This window comes from Cucumis melo, chromosome 11, assembly GCF_025177605.1.
Source record: "Cucumis melo cultivar AY chromosome 11, USDA_Cmelo_AY_1.0, whole genome shotgun sequence".
NCBI classification, from domain to species: Eukaryota; Viridiplantae; Streptophyta; class Magnoliopsida; order Cucurbitales; family Cucurbitaceae; genus Cucumis; species Cucumis melo.
In genome coordinates, this window is record NC_066867.1 from 32882302 (window position 1) to 32904506 (window position 22205).

Here is a 22205-nt window from a genome sequence, read left to right on the forward strand (position 1 = left end):
TCTCTCTCTATCATATTATGTAATGTTGCATAATTTTTGTTGGTGTTAGGTATGTAAAGTTGAGGGTTTGATGATGAGAGTGAGAGGAGCAACTAAGTTGGGAATTATGAGTTTCTAAAAGAGAAAAGAAAATGCCAAACCCCATATATAATAGGCTCCAAATCTCACTTTTCATGAAAAGGAGTTTGAGATTGTAATTTCAATAAATAATATATTTATATTAGTCCCAATGGCCACATAACCCTTCTTTTTACACTTCCATATCATATCTTTCACCGTCTAAATCTACTTCATTATTACCTAAAATGTACCTTTAGATTCATTCTACGTCTCTTCTTCTTTTCAAGATTTACATACAACCAAACACTTGTGGCCACTTAGCATGTACATAAAAAGAAGAGGAAAAAAAGAAGCTTAATCTTTTTAGGTTTCGACATTTTGATAGTTTAGTTCTCATGCTTTAAGAGATGTGTATTCATTCAATGTAATTCACATGGATGATAACATCAATCCGAATATAGTTCAGTCGATAAGATATTGATTACCTTTTCAAAAGTATCTTGCTCCTCATTCTTGCGATTGTTGACCTAAAAAACATAAATACAAAGAGATATATAAATCACATTTTGTTTAGAATTGAAAGATGTTAATTTGTCCACGTGTATCTAAAACTTTTTTCAAAAAGTGTATAGAGAAGAATAAACACTTCAATACACTTTTCTAAAACTTAACCTCAAAATCACTGATGATCATTACACTCCAAAACTAAAAAAAAAAAAAAAATAACAAAGAACATAATTTTCTCCGAAATATAGAGCCTAGGAAGAGGTTTAGTCATTAGTGACTTTTCCAGAGAGGAAATAAAAAAGAAAAGGAAAAATCCATATCATATTAAAATAGAAAAGAAAAAAAACATAAAAATATAGAGTTAATGCTTTATCAGCATAGATATTGAAGTGTACCAGTTGGCAAGATGGGTGGTCTGAGCCATAAAACAAAACAGCCTTTCAACTCAAACAAAATTTTCAAATTCCCTTTGCAGCTTGGTTTTTTTTGAGGTCCAAAGATGCTGACGTGTGGCCCCCTCACCCCATGCCCTCCTCTTCCTCCCTCCACGTGGGATCTTCTCTACATGTCCCAGTCAGCATTATACACCCTCCCCCATTTATCTCTTCATCATTGCCATTAAATCTCTCTGCTGGGGGCTCACCTGATTCAACTTCCTTTGAAAACTCCATCTCTCCCTTTCATTCCTCCCTTGTTCTCTCTCTCTCTCACTTGATCTGATCCATTTACTGTCACTACAGACACGACCTGATTTAACTCAGGATTAGATTGTCCACCCTTTTGTCTAAATTTGTGTTAGTCGAACAATTGCAGGGTAAAGAATTGAACCATCTATCTATATAGATTTAGCACTCTCTTCATGTGTAGAAGAAAATTTACCTATGAGGGATAAAATAATGATTAAGATTAAATATAGAGTTTATGGTGGGAGGCTTTCAACATTAAATTCTTAATGAAGAGTATGAACTAATGTATTAGTGAGATCTAATATTATATTGAGAAGAGGAAGAGGGAATAAGGAAATAAAATAATCAAGGGGTAGGCAGAAGCTTATGATTTGAGAATGACCCTTCAAAGCTCATTGACTCCCACTTCCATCACATGCATCTCTCTCTCAACCTCTTTCTCTTTCTTCGTTTAGTGCCATCCAATTCTCCTTATTTAAGCCCCCTCCATCCTCCTTTCATTCTCATCCTTTCCAAAAATCAGAATTCTCCTCTCCTATTCCCAAAGCCTTCAAACTTTACTCACAATCTTCTCTTACAACCAAAAACACTTCCAAACATCTACCTGTTTCCAATTGGAATCCATCCTAAAGAACACAAACACAACCACAGTTTTCAATCAAACAAAACAAAGTCTTTGAGTTACCTCAGTAGTGATGGAGAACTTGTTTCGTCTTGCCGATCATGATGATTTCTTCTCTCGACGTTGCATCTGGGTTAACGGTCCAGTGATCGTTGGGGCCGGGCCATCAGGCCTGGCTACAGCTGCTTGTCTTAGAGAACAAGGGGTACCTTTTGTAGTCCTTGAACGAGCTGAATGCATAGCCTCCCTGTGGCAAAAGCGCACCTATGACAGACTTAAACTTCACCTTCCAAAGCAATTCTGCCAGCTCCCAAAACTCCCATTCCCAGAAGACTTCCCTGAATACCCAACCAAGAGACAGTTCATTGAGTACCTTGAATCATACGCCAAGCATTTTGAGATCAACCCACAATTCAATGAGTGTGTTCAATCAGCAAGGTACGATGAAACCAGCGGCCTGTGGCGCGTCAAGACTGTTTCAACAGCTGGCTCTGCCCGTAACGAGGTCGAATACATTTGCCGGTGGCTCGTTGTGGCCACAGGCGAGAATGCTGAGCGCGTAATGCCCGAAATCGAAGGATTGAGCGAGTTTTGTGGTGATGTCTCACATGCTTGTGAATACAAGTCTGGAGAGAAGTTCACCGGAAAGAAAGTGGTGGTCGTTGGCTGCGGAAACTCGGGCATGGAAGTTTCTCTAGACTTGTGCAACCACAATGCCTCACCTTCAATGGTGGTCCGAAGCTCGGTAAGAATTAGAACAAACTAAAATATCATTGTTCAAATATGTTCAGCTCAATGCAATTTGAATCTTTTACTTTTGGTTCTAATGGTGTTTGCTTCCTCTGTTTCCAACAGGTCCATGTCTTACCAAGAGAGATCTTTGGAAAATCTACATTCGAACTAGCTATTATGATGATGAAATGGCTGCCCCTCTGGCTGGTTGACAAGCTCTTGTTAGTCCTGGCATGGCTGATCCTTGGAAACATTGAAAAATACGGCCTCAAACGGCCATCGATGGGGCCATTGGAACTCAAAAACGAGATAGGAAAGACTCCTGTTCTTGACATTGGAGCGTTGGAGAAAATCAAATCCGGTGACATCAAAGTAGTTCCGGGAATCAAACGGTTCACTCGCAACCAAGTAGAGCTTGTCAATGGCGAAAAGCTCGATGTAGATTCAGTAGTTTTGGCTACTGGGTACCGCAGCAATGTCCCTTCTTGGCTTCAGGTGAGGCAAACGCTCAGTTTAAACTTAATTTTTTTTACAGAGTAATTTCGTCGAACATGTAGTAGACAAAAAAAAAAAAAAGAAAACTTACCACCATTCTCAAACATAACTAACCAAACATTTTTCATTAAAATGAACAGGAAGGCGAATTCTTCTCGAAAAACGGATTCCCAAAAGCAGCATCACCACATTCGTGGAAGGGAAATGCAGGGCTTTACGCAGTTGGGTTTTCAAGAAGAGGGCTATCTGGGGCTTCATCAGACGCCATGAAAATAGCTCAAGATATTGGTAATGTGTGGAAGGCGGAAACGAAGCAACAAAAAAAGAGAACAACTGCTTGCCATAGACGCTGCATTTCCCAATTCTGAAAATGGCTGCCATTGATGAATTGAGCTACACAATGTAAAGAAGAAACAATACAAATAATCATACTGTATAAAGAAAAACAAAAAAAAAAAAAACATAGAAACAGAGCCCTCTCCAAAAGCCCATTTTGACAAATTTGTTTTGGGCATTTTGTAAAAGATGGAAGATGAGGCTTTTTCTTTTTTTTTTTTTCTTTTGGAATGTTCCTTCATTTGTTCATGGAATGTAGTTGTAATTGACAGTTCTTTTCATCAACCATTCTTTTGGTAACAAGTCAAATCAAATCATCATTGCCTTTCATACATTGGATAATTTCCATCTCTAAAAATTGCTCTCTTTTTTTTCAATTCATACCTATGAATCTTTAGTTGATATACAATTATCTTACTTTGATTTTTCATCTTCTTTTATTCTTTCTTGTAACATCGAGAGTCGAAGATGATGAACAATCGAAATTATTGTTACTCGTCTTCATAATTTGTGTGAGTGAAGATTCGAATATCTGATTTTTTATGTATATTTGAGGATATATTTGCATACAACAGCCCTAATGAATTTGAGGATCGATTTTTTTATCTTTAGGGACGAACATCGTGAGTGATAATCAATTAAGGTAATAGTTGAGTATAACTCAAGTTACACTCATCTTTATACATCATTTCAATCGCAATGGAAATTATGTTTAATAAAAATGTTTGTCACATGAAAGAACATTTAGATTGATTACATAAGAAGACAGATTAACAGATATAAAATATGTATTTTCAAACAAGAGGTCAGAAATTTGAATACTTTTTTCTTCTCTTCTCTTACCATTAATTTCTTAAAAATAAAATAATAAATAGATAGAAGTTTTCTCTCACTTGAAATGGAATAAAAGAGAAGCAAGTTGAAGATGAGGGCATGAATAATCTAATGGGTTTGACCCCAATACTTAGTGAAATAATGCATGATCATTAGTATTTGTTGGCATTGGTTTGCACATGGAACCTCCAATTATCACACTTTCATTTCAATTAATTAAAATTTCAACCTTTTTTTGCTCTCTTGCTTTTGGCTAAATTTGGAAAAACATTTCATGACAACCACCTTTACAAACTTTCCCATTTCTTTATTAGTTTCAATTTGGTGTTAGGTTTGGCTAAACCACCATATATTCAAAATGTAAAAACATTTACTTGTTATTGTTACTATTTTTACACCTTTCAATTTCATCAAATCAGAGGGTAGATTAGATTAAATATTGTAATATTTAAATTTTGTTAATACAATCGTTCATTTTAAAATAATATTTGGATGCACCCATTTTTATGTAATCTCTTTATCGACGTTAAAAATGAATTTTAAAATAAGAAATAAAAGAATTTGTCATATGACCTATCAAACAAATTTTACCTATATTTTTTTAAAATTTGTTCTTGTTACCCTTTTTTTACCGAAAAAAAATCAAATATTGCAAATTAAAAAAGATATTATTAAAAAAAAATGTGAGAAAATAGAACTGAAAACTTAAAACGAAATGAAATAGTTAGAAATTAATTTTCTTTTTAAAATTTGATAAATAAATTGAGTGGTTTATTTAAGAAGATGTTTAAAAATAAAAGAAAAATTAAGTGGCGTCGCCCGGACTCGAACCGGAGACCTTCAGTGTGTTAGACTGACGTGATAACCAACTACACCACGACACCACCGATGGTCAAACGATCTTATTTTATGTATTAGAATTGGGCTTGGCCCAAGCCCATTAACGTCAGAGAGCACGTAAGTTTGTTAGAAATTATTAAAATATTACCCTTTGTATGATGTTTACAAATATGTAATTCTTTTATTTGTTTTTCTCTTCATTGCCTTTGACATGATTGCATGATTAGTATTTGCACTTCCCCTAATGAAATTTATATCAATACCACTTAACTAAGCTTACTTTTGTGCATTTTAATTTTTTTGAAAGAACAGGTGATTTTTCAAAACTTTTAGACTAATTAAGATGTTTCATAGACTTATATCCAATTCGTTTGAATACTTTAATTGATTTGACTCCAATTTAAGAAAAGATCAATCAACGAGTGCTAAAAATGTTTTATTGCACGCTATCGTTAATCACATTCAAAAAGTTTTATTAAGGAAGTCAAATACAAAAATTTTAAAACTACAACCTATGGTTTCTTAGTATTGTGCGTCCATCATTAGTACTAATAAGTTTTGAGAAGAAAGTCAAATATAAATTTTTCAAGAAATAAGTTAAATATAAAATTTTCAAGAAGAAAATTAAATATAAATTTGTCAAGAAGAAAGTCAAATATAAATTTTCGAAGAAGGAAGTTAAATATAATTTTTTAAAGAAAAAAGTCAAATTTAAATTTTTCAAGAAGAAAGTCAAATATAAAATTTTCAAAAATAAAGTCAAATATAAAATTTTCGAGAAGAAAGTTAAATATAAATTTTTAAAAAAGAAAGTTAAATATAAATTTTTAAAAAAGAAAGTCAAATATAAATTTTTCAAGAGACCATGATCTATAGATCGGAGGATTGATGTTTAAGACCAAAGTAAAAATGACAAAAAGAATCTTCATTGCCTTATAATGAGGAGGAAAACACAAAGATAATTCAAAAGCTCAATGCATTTCCCAACTACATTTTTTATGAGCAATTTTTAACATATTTGGAGTTTGGATCTTAATCTAATTCTAAAAGCTTCTTAAGATCTTGTCACATTAGTGTTTTCAATACCTATATCATTGGTATATATACGTTCTAAAAATAGGGTTGGGTTCAACAAAATAACTCAGATTTATTGTTATTGGTTTTTTAATCATGATAAAACTTCGTAAAGATATATAAATCTACCCATTGAGTAGAAAACTTTGGACAAATCATTAAGAAATTGTTTGTTTAACGAACATCTTAAATTTCTTTGGAGCGAGTGACCTTATAAACTCTTGTGTTTTCTAGTATTGTAAGATGTCCTGTCATCTAAAGATTTTTTAGCATTCAAATGAAAGACGTTAAGAAAGTTTTGGATGTTTTTCTAATCCATGGATTTTTCATGAGAACATTCTCATACATACGTACACGCATAAATATATTATTTTGTTATGAAAATAATCAAATTGATAAAGTAAAAAAAAAAATGTGAATACAAGTTTAGATCCTAACATTGCCATGTGTCCTCGCCATGAAAATTGGATCGAAAAAGTTGGTTTCGTCCAATTGGGCCCATGATATTTGAATCAGTTCTAACGGTAAAAATGGGCTCTCTGGACCCAAAAACCATCTAAACCCAATGCCTAACTTATTGGGCCTAAATGCCCACGAAGCCCAAGCCCACGTTGTAATACCAACACAAACTAAGTAAAGGAGCAAATAAAAGGTTAGTTAAGATATATTAAAAATAATGGCGTCGCCCGGACTCGAACCGGAGACCTTCAGTGTGTTAGACTGACGTGATAACCAACTACACCACGACACCGTTTGATGACACTAAAAAAATTCTGTAAAAACACTCTTTGATTTCTTTTAGCAAATTTTTAAGGATTATTTATGGTTTGGTTTTGTCAAAACAAAAGTTATCCTAATAAACTTCAACTTATAATTGCAAAAGTTTATAAAAATATTAGGAGTAAAGAAAATGATATAAAATTTAAAATTTAGTAAAAAAATAAAGAGTCTATAACAAGTCTAAATGGTAGAATGTGGTTTGAGAAAACAAATATCATAAAATAAAGTTTTCTTTTTGGTGCCCCTTCAAGGTTTATATATGGTTTGCTTTAGGAGGTCAAAAAGTAAAGTGAGAAAGTGAAACCTTTTGATAGGTTACAACAAATTGAGAAGATGAAGAATTGGAGCTTGAGCTTGAAATCAATGGCGGTTCCTTCCAATTTCACCTCCGTTCCTCCAAATTCTCCTCGCCCTCTTTCCTTCTTCTTCAAAGCTTCCGTTTTTTCCCTCCCCTTTTACAATTCCTGCACTTCCAAATCCATTTCCATCTCAAAACACAATTCCCTCAATGGCTTTACGAGGACTAGATCCATGTCGATTCAATCCGTTTCTTCTTCTTCCTCCTCCTCCTCCTCTTCTTCTTCTTTTGGTTCTAGGCTCGAGGAGAGTGTCAAAACTACAATTACACAGAACCCAGTTGTTGTTTACTCCAAGACATGGTGTTCGTGAGTTCAAATCTCATCCATCTCATCTTTATATTTGTAATGCTTTTTGTTTTTTAGATTTCCTTTATGTCCTTTCCATGATTTGGGTTTTCTTTAGTTTGTTGGAAATATTTAGAAGTTTGATCCTTTTTTTTTCTTTTTTTTCAAGGTATTCTTCTGAGGTTAAGGCTTTGTTCAAGAGGCTTGGAGTGCAGCCATTGGTCATTGAATTGGATGAATTAGGTACTCTTTCTTTCGCTTCTTTTAATACTTTCTGGTAATCTGAGGACTGAAATCACTTTCCTTTTTTCCCCTTATGGTGATAACTCGATTTCCTGTTATATGTTCTAACTCAACTGTTAACTTGAATTTTGGGATTAAGTGGTAAGCTAATATGGTATCAGATTAGGAGACTCTTAATTTGAGCTGAATTGATCCCTGGGATGTTATTTTCTCCCAAATTGGTGATGTTAGTTCATGTGTTGGTTTTTATGAATCAAAGTGATGACTCCATGTTTCGTATTGAACCAGCACGAGTTTTTCATACCATTTAGTTGCCTTTTCTTGAATCCGTTTATGCATTTTGTAAGCTGACAAGCCTTTTCCGTTCAGGTCCCCAAGGGCCACAATTGCAAAAGGTACTTGAGAGGCTTACAGGACAACATACGGTACCAAACGTTTTCATTGGTCAGTATTGTGTTTGGAACTTTTAGCTCCTGTTTGATAATCATGGTTTTTTAGAATTGTGCTTGTTTTTTCACAATTTCTTCAACATGTGTTCCTCTTTCTTAAGTAGACATTTGAATGTTAAGCCAAATTCTAAGAACAAAAACAATTTATTGAAAACTGAGATCAATATGTGGTAGTAGCATTGTAGGCTTAATTTGCGAAGATTCTTCTTTGACATAATATCTTCCGTAATAAATGACCATTTGATTCATGCAAAAGTTTTGCTTTTAACAGATTTTTTTTTTTTTTGTTTAATCTCCATCTGAGTACCTTTACTTATCATCTAGAAATTATAATGGTTGTCTATAAGATGAGAACAGATGCACGTAGAGGGGTTTAGGATTCTAGATCTCAATAAATGAATAGAGAACAATGTGGTAGTCCCTCCATCCTGGAAAACTTGACTTGCGCCTTGCATGAGCCAAGATCTGATCATGGCGTGGTACACTCAAAAGAATGGGCTGGCTGGTGCTCGTAGTAGGTGGCATCATGTACACATAGTAGGTGGCTGTGCCCAACACATATTAGACACTTCGGCACTTGATGTAAACACTGAGACGAAAACATGCTTCTATTTCTTTTTAACAAAATGCTTTACAAACTGTAAAGTTAACTTGCCATTGAAAGTTGCCCCTCTTTTTGAAATGCGAGTTGAAAACATGGTTATAAAGAGTTGGGGGATAAAATTTCCAAAAACTGTGCTGAACCTCAATAGAAAAATACATTCATGTCGCAAATGGTTCAAATCTTCCATTGTCTTCTCACAGAAGAAAGTACTATTGATGTTTGCACACGGGTCTTTAAAGAATTCTATGCTGTTAAGCCTTTCAAGAGGAACTAGCCACATGAAATACCTTATATTTATCAGAATTCTTACCGTCCAAAGCATAGGAAAGGAAAGAATGGAAAAGGGTGGGGGTTGCAAATTCAATTGGGTATGCGAAGTTTGCAAAAGAAAAAGATCTAAAAATCAACAATGCAAATAAGATAGATGAGCTCATAATCTTTTCTTTTCTTTTAGGGCGAGCTCCAGTCCTATTAAATTTGTTTCCTATTTTGTTTTTTTTCTTGAAATGAGCTCATATCTTATTAAAAGCCTTGTTCGTTCATATTTCAATTCTTCCTTAGTGAAAATCTCTGTATTTATCATAAACAACCAAACAACACAGAAAAAGGATCAAATAGCTCGGTTATACTGTTGTATTCGTTCCTCTCCTGCTATGAAAAGGAATGTCCCTTGCACCCTAGAGAGAGAGAGCTGATTCCGTATACCCATTAAACTTCACAACCTTTTTTATAGGAAACAATATTCAGAAAAAGGTGACAAAATAGGTGATCTAAGAGCAAAAGAATTTAAAAGCTGTAATTTTAAACGAAATTAGACTGCCAATATAATGGTCATGCCTGCTCCATTGGCTAGGGTTTGGGGTCTCTTAGTCATACGAGCTTTATATCGAAAGCCCTTGATGTCTCCAAGTCTAGGCCTTGGGGCAAGCAGAGGTGCCCTCTTGTTTAAGGGAGCGAAACTCTGACTCCCAGTTATCCAAAAATAAAAAAAACGAAATGAAAACGAAGGTATGATTTGTACAACACTAAGAGGCATTATGTTGTATGCATTATGTTGTACAAAAAGCCAAAAAGACTCAAGGATAGGAGAGGACTTATCGTCAAACTCTCAGTTGTTCCTTTTCCTCCAAAGGCCCCAAATAAAATAACACACTACACTACGCCAAAAGGACTCTTCCCCTATCACTAACGACCCTTCCATCAAGTGTCTCCTCGAGCCAACCATCAATCGTCTAAGGGAGGCAGAATATAACTCCAAATTCCTTAATTAGCGTACGCCACCCTTTTGCCACAAAAGGGCAATGGAGGGACTAGTAGTCGGGATACTTCCTCGTATATCCCGTACAAATATTTACAACACACGTAAGGGTAAAAGAGAGAAGTCTCAATATCTTGTTAGGAAGAGCATTAGGCAACCAAAACAAGAGAGTGATATACCCAAAATCTTCTGGCAAACTAACAATACTACTGCCCCTTCGTGTTGTTTTAAATAGCTACTACCATTTTATTCCTGGATGTTTACTCATTAGTCATTATTGTTTTATTCATGGAATTGATTGTTGTCTAAACTCACATTTCTCTCTGTGGTCAGGGGGCAAACATATAGGTGGTTGTACAGGTACATTTTTACAGCATAATTTTATATCAAAGCCTTAAATCATTCGAATGTAATGTACATTGCATCACTTGTATGGTTTACCGATTTCGTGCTTGCTATTGTGATGCAGATACTGTGAAACTATACCGAAAAGGAGAACTCGAACCTATGCTATCTGAAGCTAATGCTAAACATTCAGAGGCATAAGCCTCAAGGCACATTTTGTTTTCTGAGCCATTTGGTGACTGACCTGTTGTTGATGTTTTCAATTCTACCTCAAGAGACACTTATGTTTTTAGTTAGGAAAATTATGTATGTTAAGCTATTTGTGGATGAATTTGTTACAAGGAACTCCAACTTGTGCCATGAATAAGAAAACATTTATTACCATTTGGAAAGTTCTTTTCTTGACATTTGTTTTTAATGAGATTTTTCTAAAGTAATAACATTTTCCCCCTAACTTCAAGATGCTATATTTTCTAACCAACAATCAAACCAGTTACACAAGTTTCATTAGTTTTATAACAAAAACATATCCCTAAATTACTGTAAATAGTAAAATTGTTTAAAATATTTACAAATGTATCATATTTTTTAAATTTATCAACGACAAACACTATTGATAGTTACATTCTAAAATTTTGCTATGTTTTGTAAAAGTTTTATTTATTTTATTATATTTGAAAATAATTCAATATTATTGACCATGACATATGATCATTTTTAAATATAGCAAAATTTCATGAAAGTTTGTTATATTTTATAGATATTTTCAATCGTTTTATCGTTTAGAATATTTTTTTCACTTACACGTCTGAAACCCTAAAATGAATATTCAGTTATAATTTATTTTTTATGTATTATTTATTATTTCTTTTATACCTAATTTTGAAACCTAGACCAAATAGTAAGTATTGAGAATATAATAATTATTTAGGAAAAGTTGGTGACTATTATCAGTGAACTTTTTAAAGGAAAAAAAAAAAATTCAAAATCCATATTGAAAAATTGCCGTTTTTTATGTATCCGTTGCGTTGAGTGTTGATGTCAGACCCAACGTTTGTTTCCACGAAGCTTCAACTTTTCCACTCTCACCCCCCAAAAAATGCTCTCTCTACTTAAACTTATTCAAAATATATCTATGAAAATTATTTTCAAGCATCATCAAATAAACACCCAATTAACATGAGCTTCAAATTTTCAAAGATCAAAAGTATATTGTATTCAGTTTTTTTTTAAGAAAAACCTTTTATTTTGAGTCTAGTAAATTTTGATATCTACTCATTTGATTTCTTATAAAATTCTCTCTAAACTTCTTTTTTTTCGAGCAAAGTCATTCCTGTTTTATCCCGGGGTGATGTGACAATATTAAGAACTATTTGCACTTTGAAAAGAGTCGTGAAACGTCTTAAAGAAAACGTGTTCAACAACTTAGCATTCATCTAACAACTTTTTGTTTTGCAGCTAAGCCATTATGTTCAAGCAACTACCGGTCTAAGTGTTATGTCTAAGTAACAACCAAGAAGGCTACTAGGATTGGTGTTTTGTCCAAACGACCATCTTCCAAACAATCTTCAACTAGCCGACCAATTTATTAGGCGACTAGGTTCCAAGCGTTTTTGTTCTGGGAGTCCAAGATTCAAATGCCTAACTATTGTTTCACTGTCTAGTACAAGTTTCAATAGCTCAATAACTCCGTTCACATTGAAAAAAAAAAACCTCCCACAACTAATTAGTAAATATTATGAACTAAAAAAAATATGTGCAAATTTATTCCAATCACATAGACTCTCTCTAACTTACAAACAAACACTCTCTCAAAACATTATACCACTAACTACCGTTGATATATCAAGTTTGACTTGCTCCATATTCAAATAATTTGTAACTAAAAAGCTATAAATCCATCTAGTCTAGTAGTGCTTTGGATCCTAACACTTCTTATACATTTTCAATATAGGACAACTGCTTTTTTAAATATATATATATTACTAAAAACCTAACAAATTCTAAGTTGACAAAGATATTTGAAAAATCTTAGACTCTTGCTCTTGTTTCATCGAGAATCATAGTTGTTAACTTGGAGAGTTATGATCCACTCGATCATAAAAAAGTTTTTGACCATTTAGAATGACACCTTCCAAAGTCCTTTTCTTCTTCATACATGTCAATAAACACTATTATTTATAGGAATTTTAAATGTGGTAAATCAAATTTGCATCACCATTTTTTGTGTTTATATGTTAATGGTAATCATAATAATATTTAAAGAAGTGGGGAGGAATAAGAAAGAAATGGTTTCTAAGTGAGTGAGATAGAGAGTTGAGGGAAGGGAAATAAAAGCAATAAGGTAAAAGTAACTCATGAGTTTGATGTTAGACGAGCCCACTCGAAGATTGGAAAAGTATGTTGTGGTTTAGGGTTACCTCTACTCACATAAAATATGTATCATCAATTTAGTAGTTAGAGATTTAATTTTTCTCGATACTATTAAAAAACAAGAAAAAAGATCTTGCGAATCTGTCGAACTTAAACATAAACAACATAATGTTTAAGTATCTTTATTCTTTATCTAGATTATTCTAATTTAGTTAGAATTTCATGATAGTTTACCGAGATGAAAATACACTAAAGAAAAAGAAAAAGCTATATAAAAACTAATAACAATAATAATAATAATAATAAAAGATTTAGAAAGTTATTGTAAATGACAAAATTGCTGAAAATATTTACAAATGTAGTAAAATTTCATAATGACAAAAATTAATGAACAAGATAAAGTATAAAATTTTATCATTTTTGTAAATATTTCGTTTTATTTGTTATTTCTAAAAGAAATCTAAAAAGATCCAATCTTAATAATTAAGATAAAAAATTTAAATAATAATATAACCTAATTAATTAATAAATTAAATGGAGGGATTAGAGCGTTTGGAATTAATATCTTTTAATTATTGTGTTAAACAAGCAAAGAAAAAAAAAATATAGAATTGTACAATATCTATCCAATCCACCTCTTCAATTTAAATTAGAATATTCCAAAGAACAAAAAAGGGTAAATTAATTAAACAAAATTAAATTAAGACCCAAAGAAAAAGGAATTAAAGAAAATAAAAGGAAGGTGAGAGGATGGTGACTTGGGGGACAATTAACAAATCAGCCAAATAAATGAGACTGAGAGGGAAAAAAGAAAAAAAGAACAGCTCACCTCAACCAATAGGAAATTAGGGTATCTTTTTTTTTCCTTTTAAATTAAAGAAAAAATATCCAAAAATGAAAAAACTTTAGAGTTAAAATACCATTTTATCCCTTGCTTTCCAACTACTTCAATTTTAACCTCATACTAGATTAATTTTTTTTTAAAAAAATATTATTGGTATTAAACCGATTTTAACAAGAAAATAACTTTAAAATATTAAACATCGGATTTATTAGGTAAATTTTTGTTGACATGTTAGATATTTTTATCGATATTACTATATATATATACATATATTTATAATTTATATAGACTCAATATCAAAATTAAAGAAGAATTAACTTTTCCATAATATCAAAAATTAACATCATATACGATAAATATAAGGAAAAATGTAAATACAATATAGAAATAAATATGATAAATGTTTGATCAACGTAAAATATTTATTTACTAATTTATATATTTTTATTTTATATTATTTTTTAAAATATTCATGAACTCTAACGTCATAGATTGTGACTTTTCATGGGAAGAAAATAAAAAACTTAAAATTAGACATTTGAAAATAAAAAAAAAAAAATCTTAAATCTTAAAATTAAAAAATTAAAAAAAAATAAAACTTGAAAATAAAATAGAAAACATGTGAGAGTAAAAATGTAAATTTTGTTATAGAAAAAATGTTATTGAAAATGAGGGGGGCAAAATGGGTATTTGGAATTTAATTTAATTTATTTGAATGGAAGAAGAAAGTGAAAAAGTCAAAAGTCAAATATTCAGACGCGCTGCGTATAAAGCTCCGATGAATACACGCGTCTTCCTGTTCGATGAGCGTTTTGGTCTATGTTGTCTGTTCGTTCAATTCAATCTCCCTCAGTCTCATCCAATCCCTAATTTTTCTGCTTCAGTTTCTTCCTTTCTTTCCCAATTACCTGAATTTTTTTTTTCCAATTTTCTATCTTTAGAACCTCAAATTTAAACTTCCCCACTTCTCCATTTCCCCTTTGGTTCTTCCTGTTTCTGTGAGAATCCAATTCCCCCCCCCCCCCCCCCTTTTCTTGCCCTTCTTAAATCCCCTCTAGGTTTCTTCTTCCTCTCCTCCTCGGATCAATCGTCCCTCATTTTCTTGTTCTTCACAAGGCGACAGATCCCCGAAGCCTCTCCCAGGGTTCGTGTGGACTTTAATTTCAATTGCCTTTTTAGTTCTTTGGTAAATTTTATATTTCTTGATCCATTTTGGGCGGAAATGGGTCGCTAGCCTTTTTCATTTTTATTTTTATTATTATCGCTACTATTGTTTTTTTTTTCCTCTCTTGGAGGTTACGTTACTTCATTGATCGTCTTGTTTCTCTGCTTTCTGATGGTCTTTGAATCTAGAACTATGGCTATGTTGATGTGATTTCTTGTCCCTTTTGTTCTTTTGAGTTTTGAAGCCCTAGTTTTGGCCTTTTGATTTAATCCCTTCTTCAAAATGTCGTCTACGGGTGTCATTGCTCTTTGTCCGGCTCGCAATGAGCATTTAGTTTCTCATAAACGTCTAATTACTCCATCTGCTTTGCAATCTAACGAGTCGATTTGGATATATGTTTCTGTTTCGGGCTCGATGAGTCCCATGCCCATCTTTGCGTCGGAATCCATTGAATCTGTGAAGTTGAGGATCCAATCTTGCAAAGGATTTGTGGTGAAGAAACAGAAGTTAGTTTGTGGAGGTCGAGAATTGTCTCGGAATAATTCGTTAGTTCGCGATTATGGTGTTACGGATGGAAATGTGTTGCATTTGGTGCTTAGATTATCAGATCTTCAGGTCATCAATGTCAAGACTTATTGTGGGAAAGAGTTTACCTTCCATGTGGAGCGGGATAGAGATGTTGCGTATGTAAAAGAGAAGATTGCTACGAAGGTAAAGGATTTTGTGGACGTTGTTGATGAGCATGAAGTAGTGTGTGATGGAAAGCCACTAGATGATCATAGCCTTGTAGACGATATTTGTAATAGGCAGGATGCAGTCATACATTTGTTTGTTCGGAAGTCTGCAAAAGTACGGGGCAAACCCGTTGATAAGAACTTTGAGCTCTCTATTGTGGCATCAAATTTCGAAGAACAGTGTAAATCTGAGTTTTCTAGGGAAAATAACCAGAAGGTATACAAAGAGGATAAGGAAGCTTATAGGACAAAGTATGAATATGACAAAGAAATTGCACCAAGAAGGCCGTATCCCAATGGAGGTAGTGTTTTGGAGCCCATTGTGGTTAACCCTAAGGTTGAATTACCAATACCCATTTGGGATATGGTGAACTCTACTGTAGATGGCTTAGACTGTGGGCATTTTCCAGTTAGGTCTTTGGAGGGAACTGGTGGAGCATATCTTATGTTAGACCGGTCAGGAAAGAAGTATGTATCTGTTTTTAAGCCAATCGATGAGGAGCCAATGGCCTTAAACAATCCACGGGGCCTTCCATTGTCATTAGACGGTGAAGGGTTAAAGAAAGGAACCAAAGTTGGAGAAGGAGCATTTAGGGAAGTTGCAGCTTACCTATTAGATCATCCAATAAGTGGACGGCGTTCAATGTTTGGTGACAAGAATGGCTTTGCTGGCGTTCCTCCTACAGCATTAGTGAAGTGCCTTCATGATGGGTTCAACCATCCTAGTGATAAGTCAGTTAAAATTGGTTCCTTGCAGATGTTCATGGAAAATAATGGCAGTTGTGAGGATTTTGGTGCTGGTGCTTTCTCTACCAAGGAGGTGCACAAAATTTCTGTTTTGGATATTAGATTGGCAAATGCAGATAGACATGCTGGAAATATTCTATTGGGAAAAGAAAGAGAAGGGGGTCAAACTGTGCTTATTCCAATCGATCATGGATACTGCTTGCCAACAAGTGTAAGTTTTCTTTACTCACTGTTCATTGCATATTTTAAATTTGGTTAAATTATATATATATATGTGAAAGGCCCTTGAATGTTGTCATTTGTTTCAAAAACCCCTGCACTTTAAATGGTAAAAATATGTATATTGCCCTTCAACTTTCACAAACGTTTCAAATATAATCTTGGAGTTGAAATTTTTAAAAAAATTTGGATGAAAATTGAGAAATGTTGTGGACCTAAAAAGAAACTTCAGATCATCACCATTCTGAGTCTCGATTTCGATTTGAAATACTAATGATTTCTATTCCAATGGTAGTTTTGAATGGTTATGAAAGTTCAAGGTAATATTGCGATTTTTTAAAGTGTGGCGGTATTTTTGACAAGGGCAAATTCAAGGGTATTTGTTAATTTAACCTTTAAATTTTCATGAGCTGAAGAATATTAGACTCATTCTTATGCTGAAATTTGTTGGTTGGAACTTAATTTATTCAGGGAGATTTCCATAGACTTTTTCGAATTAGCCTTACTCATATTCCATCAAAACGTATCTGAGTTGATATTCTCTGTCGTTTCAGTTTGAAGATTGTACATTTGACTGGCTCTATTGGCCACAATCCCAGCAACCATATGATGCTGAGACATTAGACTACATAAATTCACTGGATGCGGAGGAAGACATTGCCCTTCTCAAGTTCCATGGATGGGACCTGCCTCTGGAGTGTGCACGTACTCTTCGCATTTCAACCATGCTTTTGAAGAAAGGGGCAAAGAGAGGGCTCACGCCATTCGACATTGGTAGCTTTATGTGTAGAGAAACCTTGACGAAGAAATCAATGATCGAGGAGTGCGTGGAAGAAGCAATGGATTCTTTGGTTCCTGGTACAAGTGAAGCAACGTTCCTTGAAAGTGTATATGAAATAATGGATCGCCGCCTCGATCAGATTGCTGCTTCATTGTCCTGATGGGGAAAGCTAAAGATCATTTTTAGTAACTAATAATAGTTGTAATTAATTAATTAAAATATGTGGATAATGCACATATACGATGATGATATATATAATATATATGTTAATGAAATATTATTATGATCTCATGTAACGAAATGACAGAACTATATCTGTTCTGCTTCTTTGTTCTTTGTAATAGCCGCTGAGAAAGGGTTCTCGTTGGCTTTTTCAATGGCACTTCTTTGGAATTGCTGTTCTTATTTTATGCTTGTATTTGCCCTCCTAAGGGGTCTTTCTCCTTTGGAGTTTCAATGGAAATTTAATAAAATATTTATGAATTTTTTAATAATATTTTTCTCATTCTGTTAATAATTATGAATGACTGAACAGAGCATGTTGATGAGGATATTGTTGTTCCTTTTGTGAAGCATTTTTTTTGTGGAAATTTAAAATAAAGTATTAAAATTTTCGTTACAAAGCAAGCCTCTACTAAAGGCAAGATTTTGAGTCTCTTTTTAACTTTGTAGTGTATAATTTGTAGTTTATCTTTATACACGAGGCACGTTTTCACCCCATTGTGTTGCCCCTTTTTTTACTTGGAAACTTGACCTTATTAGTGTAGCCAGATTTTAGTCTCAGTGATGTCAAAGTTTAATCAGAAGAAGTTAGATTAAATGATAAACTTGGTCGGAGTAGAAAGCTAGAATTTAGTTATTTATCATAAAATTGGTATTCAGTAGAAACTATTTATAAGAACTTTATCAAATCATAGAGGGTATTTATTGATATTTTCAACCATTTTATCATTTAGAATAATTTTTTCATGACCCATCTGGGACCCTAAAACATAAATATAAATAAAAATCGATGAATATTTAGTAATAATTTATTTTTTATTTGTTATTTATTATTTCTTTTATACCTAATTTTGAAACCTAGACCAACTAGTATAACTTTATGAGGGTCTTTATGAGGTATTATTGAAACTTTATCAAATTATGAGATTCAAATTATAACTTTATTCAAACCAATCGAAGCCAAATTTATAATTAAATAAAAACTTTCTTTTTTGTTTTAATTCATGTTTTGGAAACGTTAATCATAGACTTCAAAGAGTTCGATCTGTTCCATTTATTATTGGCAAGCTCATTTACAGAAAAAAAAAATCAATTCCTTCTAAAATGGGATAAGTCTTGAAAACAGACCTGGAAAAGAACTACTTCTACAGAATGGATGAATAAATAATTTTGAAAACAGTTTTAAAAGAAAGGCTCTCAATGTTTGACATTGTAAAAGCTAATCTCAATTACAAGAAGGTTGGAATTGGAAATGGTTTTAAGGCCTTTTTTTTTTACTTCCTGTTAGATTTGAAAAATAGAGATATGAACTGATTCAAGATTGGCTTCTGCTGGATAAAGTTGAAGCAAATGTTATGCATTACAGTCAATACATAAAGAGTTGAATCTCTAACAATTTTACTGTTTATTTTGTTCTTTCCAAATCCGTCCAGTGATCCGCAGCTTCAGCTCTTTCCTTTCTCCTCCCGAAAAGAACAACGCCATGTTTCGCTGTATAATGAGACCATCATGGCTGTCTCTAACTTTCTTGTGGTTGTCCCGAATGCTTCGAGGGTTGCCCTCCCAAATCAGCTTCCTGCCATTTCCACCAACCTCGAGGCTGTAACTGAAGTTTCGAGCGTCGGATTCGTCCCCCATGAATCGCAGAAATGCCATGTAAACCGGTGCCATACCCAGCTGAAAGGCTTCAAAATGAAGACAGAAATACTGGCCAAAACAGTGGAAGACCTGAGCAAAGGTGAAATAAGAGCATAAATAGGAGCTCATATAAGGGAAAAATAATCTTGAATATTGTCACCCACGACTGTTCGATCATGTTGAATGGATACGTACAGTTAGCATCCATGTGGCATTTTCAACTTCGCATGGATTAGCCTTTACATAACGATGATTAAACGTGCATCCAGAATGCATATCGACCTTGTGATCATCCCGAAGATGAGAAACAAGGAAAGGAATATTGCCATCAATTGGGCAGTCTGATCCAGCATAAGGGCAGGTATATGGTCTATAGTAACAGGCAGATTCATGTTTGAGTTTGCTGTAGTAAGGCAATATCTCTTGGCACCCAAATGTGGAGAATTTACAAGCCAGTTTAAGCGATTCAGCTATTTTTTCTAATGCTAGACATCTGATATCACCGAGCTCTTGTCTGCATGTCGGGCAACGGTTGTCTACCCTTGTTTTACATGACGAACAGAGGGTATGTCCATTGGGACACTGCACAAACAAAACAAAAAGTTCAAAACATTCAGCAATTTCTTCTCGTCAACTATCCCAGACTGGATAGTCATTACCCGAAATTCATTCATGGAAATTCAGTATTATTTAACGCTAGCGATTACATAAGATTGATGAATTAGTTGTTTTGTCCTTTCGACGAATCCACACATATCATGGTATGAACACCAAAATAGACAAGACATTCCTATATGATAGTGTTAAATATACATACTCCCATACACATAAATATCTATATCCAGGCTAAGCCAAGAGGGGAGTATTCAAAAATCGTCCAGGAGTTCTAAGATTGAGTATAACATAAGTTCACAAGTGATTTTGGATGAAAAAAAACATCAGACTAAGAAATTCAAAATGATTTTAGAACACTTGATGTAGATTATACAAAAATGATTTCTAATGTTATTGACTGAGAATCGAATAAAATCAATATGGTAATTTCACATTTGTAAACTTTTAGATGTGATGCGACCAAACAAACTTGTGACTAAAAATTTAGAAAATGTTAACCACACCTATAAGCAAGTTAATTTTACAACTAGTTTTATTGAAAATGTTTTAAGAACAAATTATATTTTAGGAATTGGTTAAATCGGAGCTCAATTTAGTTCTGCATCAACCAACATCGAACAAGAAGAGACGAGACCTGTCGTTTGTACTAACCTAACGCAGGGCAAAACTAACATCGTTGCATAGCACCACATAGTCAACAAGAAATCAAACAGAAGATTAGATCAATTACTCAACTTTATGATGCTATATTGAAAAACACAACCATTTATTTACCATGTCCAATGCCTATCCTAAGTGCCTCAACCTTCTAACTCAGTTATGAAACCGTATGCTATAAGCGAAAGAGATGATCTGAGCATTGATTTAGAGCAAAACCTTTGACAATATTCAATCTAAATCGAAATAGAGAAAGAGATGATTCCAGCATTGTGAGTGCAAGACAATCCTATATTCCAGCTATTCCAGCCTGCAAGTACCACTGAGAACTCGATTTGGAAGGGGGAAGGTAAAAATGAAGTAAATTCTTTTCAAATTTCACCTTCACCATTCCATTCACCTGCCCTACGCAAGCCTGATCTTGCAGCTAAGATAGTCGCTCTAAAGGTCAAACATAGGATTCCCACTTCCCCAATTGATGATATTTAAGATAATATGAGAAAGAGATCCCAGATTTCCCCCTCCATGTATTAATTAAACTAACCTAAAAAAGAGCCACAATTGGAACATGATTTCAGTTTCTGAATAAAGTTGACTAAACCACAACAACTGATGCAACACAATAAAATGGCTCGTCATTTTGCTGATTATGAGTATATTGAAGGGCAGGGCTTTAGCAAACAATTTAGACCAACGAAGATTAGAAATCTCCACAAAGGCAAAGGCAAAGGCAAAGGCAAATGAAAATGCAAATAACAATAAAAATAATCATTACAAAAACCGATCGATCGAGAAAACCAAAGGCCCCATGGAAGAGAAGAATCGCAAGAACCTCTAACAATAGACCCACAATATGAAACAGATCAGAAAACAGAAAGCAGAAACGGATCAAAACAGTGATTGAAGAAAAGGAAAAGAGGGTTGGGGGAAAGAAACCTGATGAATTGGGGGATACATAGAATTGGTACAAACAGGACATTCAAGAAGCTCATGGACACTTGTGGTTGTGGGATTGTCGTTATTGTTGATTCGAGGCTTGGAAATCGAAGGAAACTGACAGTGACGTTGAAGGGTCTTATCTTCCTCGTCCATCACATCCATGGATGGCATACCATCGATGCCATCCAGCTCCATTTTTACGGAACAAACAAAAACCTATCCAACTGGGTATTAATTAAATCGAAAGAGGATCAAAATGTGATGATGGGTTTTGTAGGGGAAGAGGTATTCGCCATGAAAACCGGCGAATTGGGGATAGAAATGAAAAGGGTGTCGAGAAAAAGTGAAGAATGAATGAAGAAAGGAATGAAAATGGATGATCAAAGAGATGAAATGGGTGGTTGAGATTGGAGAAATGAGGAGAAAGAAGTAGGAAGGAGGGATTTAGAAGGAGGGATTAGTTAATAATGGAAGTTTTTTCTTTTCCCTTTTTCATTCCAAAATTTCTGATAGGTCGATACGAGGGACAGAGATGTCGATGTGGATCGGTTATAAATGAAGAAAGTTCCTTCTTTCTGAGCTGTTCTTCTCCTTCTCACTTTTCTTTTTTTCTTTTTTTTCTAGAATTGCTACTTTTTATTATTTCATTCCCAAAATAAATAATTCACCTACAATATCACGTCATTTAAAAAATTGTCGAAATAAAAAAATCAAATATAATGAATTTTATGGATTTTTATTATATGGATTATAAATAATTTG

The 22205-nt window shown here is 33.7% G+C and overlaps 4 protein-coding genes and 2 non-coding genes across 6 annotated transcripts; 3 read left to right on the plus strand and 3 right to left on the minus strand.

The window, feature by feature from the left end:
- Positions 1-1945: 1945 nt before the first annotated feature.
- LOC103498935 (probable indole-3-pyruvate monooxygenase YUCCA8) lies at positions 1946-3472 on the plus strand. Its single transcript, NM_001319317.1, is given in 3 exon segments — positions 1946-2620; positions 2731-3102; positions 3243-3472. Coding segments are annotated over 3 exon segments (1272 nt in total). The 5' UTR covers positions 1946-1948; the 3' UTR covers positions 3471-3472.
- Positions 3473-5082: 1610 nt separating this feature from the next.
- Positions 5083-5156, minus strand: TRNAV-AAC (transfer RNA valine (anticodon AAC)). Its single transcript has one exon. It is a non-coding gene; the product is annotated as a tRNA-Val (tRNA).
- A 1707-nt stretch (positions 5157-6863) lies between these two features.
- On the minus strand, positions 6864-6937 carry TRNAV-AAC (transfer RNA valine (anticodon AAC)). Its single transcript has one exon. It is a non-coding gene; the product is annotated as a tRNA-Val (tRNA).
- A 235-nt stretch (positions 6938-7172) lies between these two features.
- On the plus strand, positions 7173-10901 carry LOC103498937 (glutaredoxin-C5, chloroplastic). The gene is made up of 5 exons (XM_008461766.3): positions 7173-7631; positions 7780-7853; positions 8223-8297; positions 10498-10524; positions 10634-10901. The coding sequence occupies exons 1-5, from the start codon at positions 7300-7302 to the stop codon at positions 10708-10710; spliced, it is 585 nt and encodes a 194-aa protein (XP_008459988.1). The 5' UTR covers positions 7173-7299; the 3' UTR covers positions 10711-10901.
- A 3613-nt stretch (positions 10902-14514) lies between these two features.
- On the plus strand, positions 14515-17866 carry LOC103498938 (phosphatidylinositol 4-kinase gamma 4). Its single transcript, XM_008461767.3, has 2 exons — positions 14515-16583; positions 17146-17866. Exons 1-2 carry the CDS (start codon positions 15174-15176, stop codon positions 17530-17532), a joined length of 1797 nt encoding a protein of 598 aa, XP_008459989.1. The 5' UTR covers positions 14515-15173; the 3' UTR covers positions 17533-17866.
- Positions 17867-18905: 1039 nt separating this feature from the next.
- On the minus strand, positions 18906-21966 carry LOC103498939 (E3 ubiquitin-protein ligase SINAT3-like). The gene is made up of 3 exons (XM_008461768.3): positions 21441-21966; positions 19428-19814; positions 18906-19322 (listed from the first exon to the last, which is right to left on the minus strand). The coding sequence occupies exons 1-3, from the start codon at positions 21636-21638 to the stop codon at positions 18993-18995; spliced, it is 915 nt and encodes a 304-aa protein (XP_008459990.1). The 5' UTR covers positions 21639-21966; the 3' UTR covers positions 18906-18992.
- Between the last annotated feature and the right edge of the window lie 239 nt (positions 21967-22205).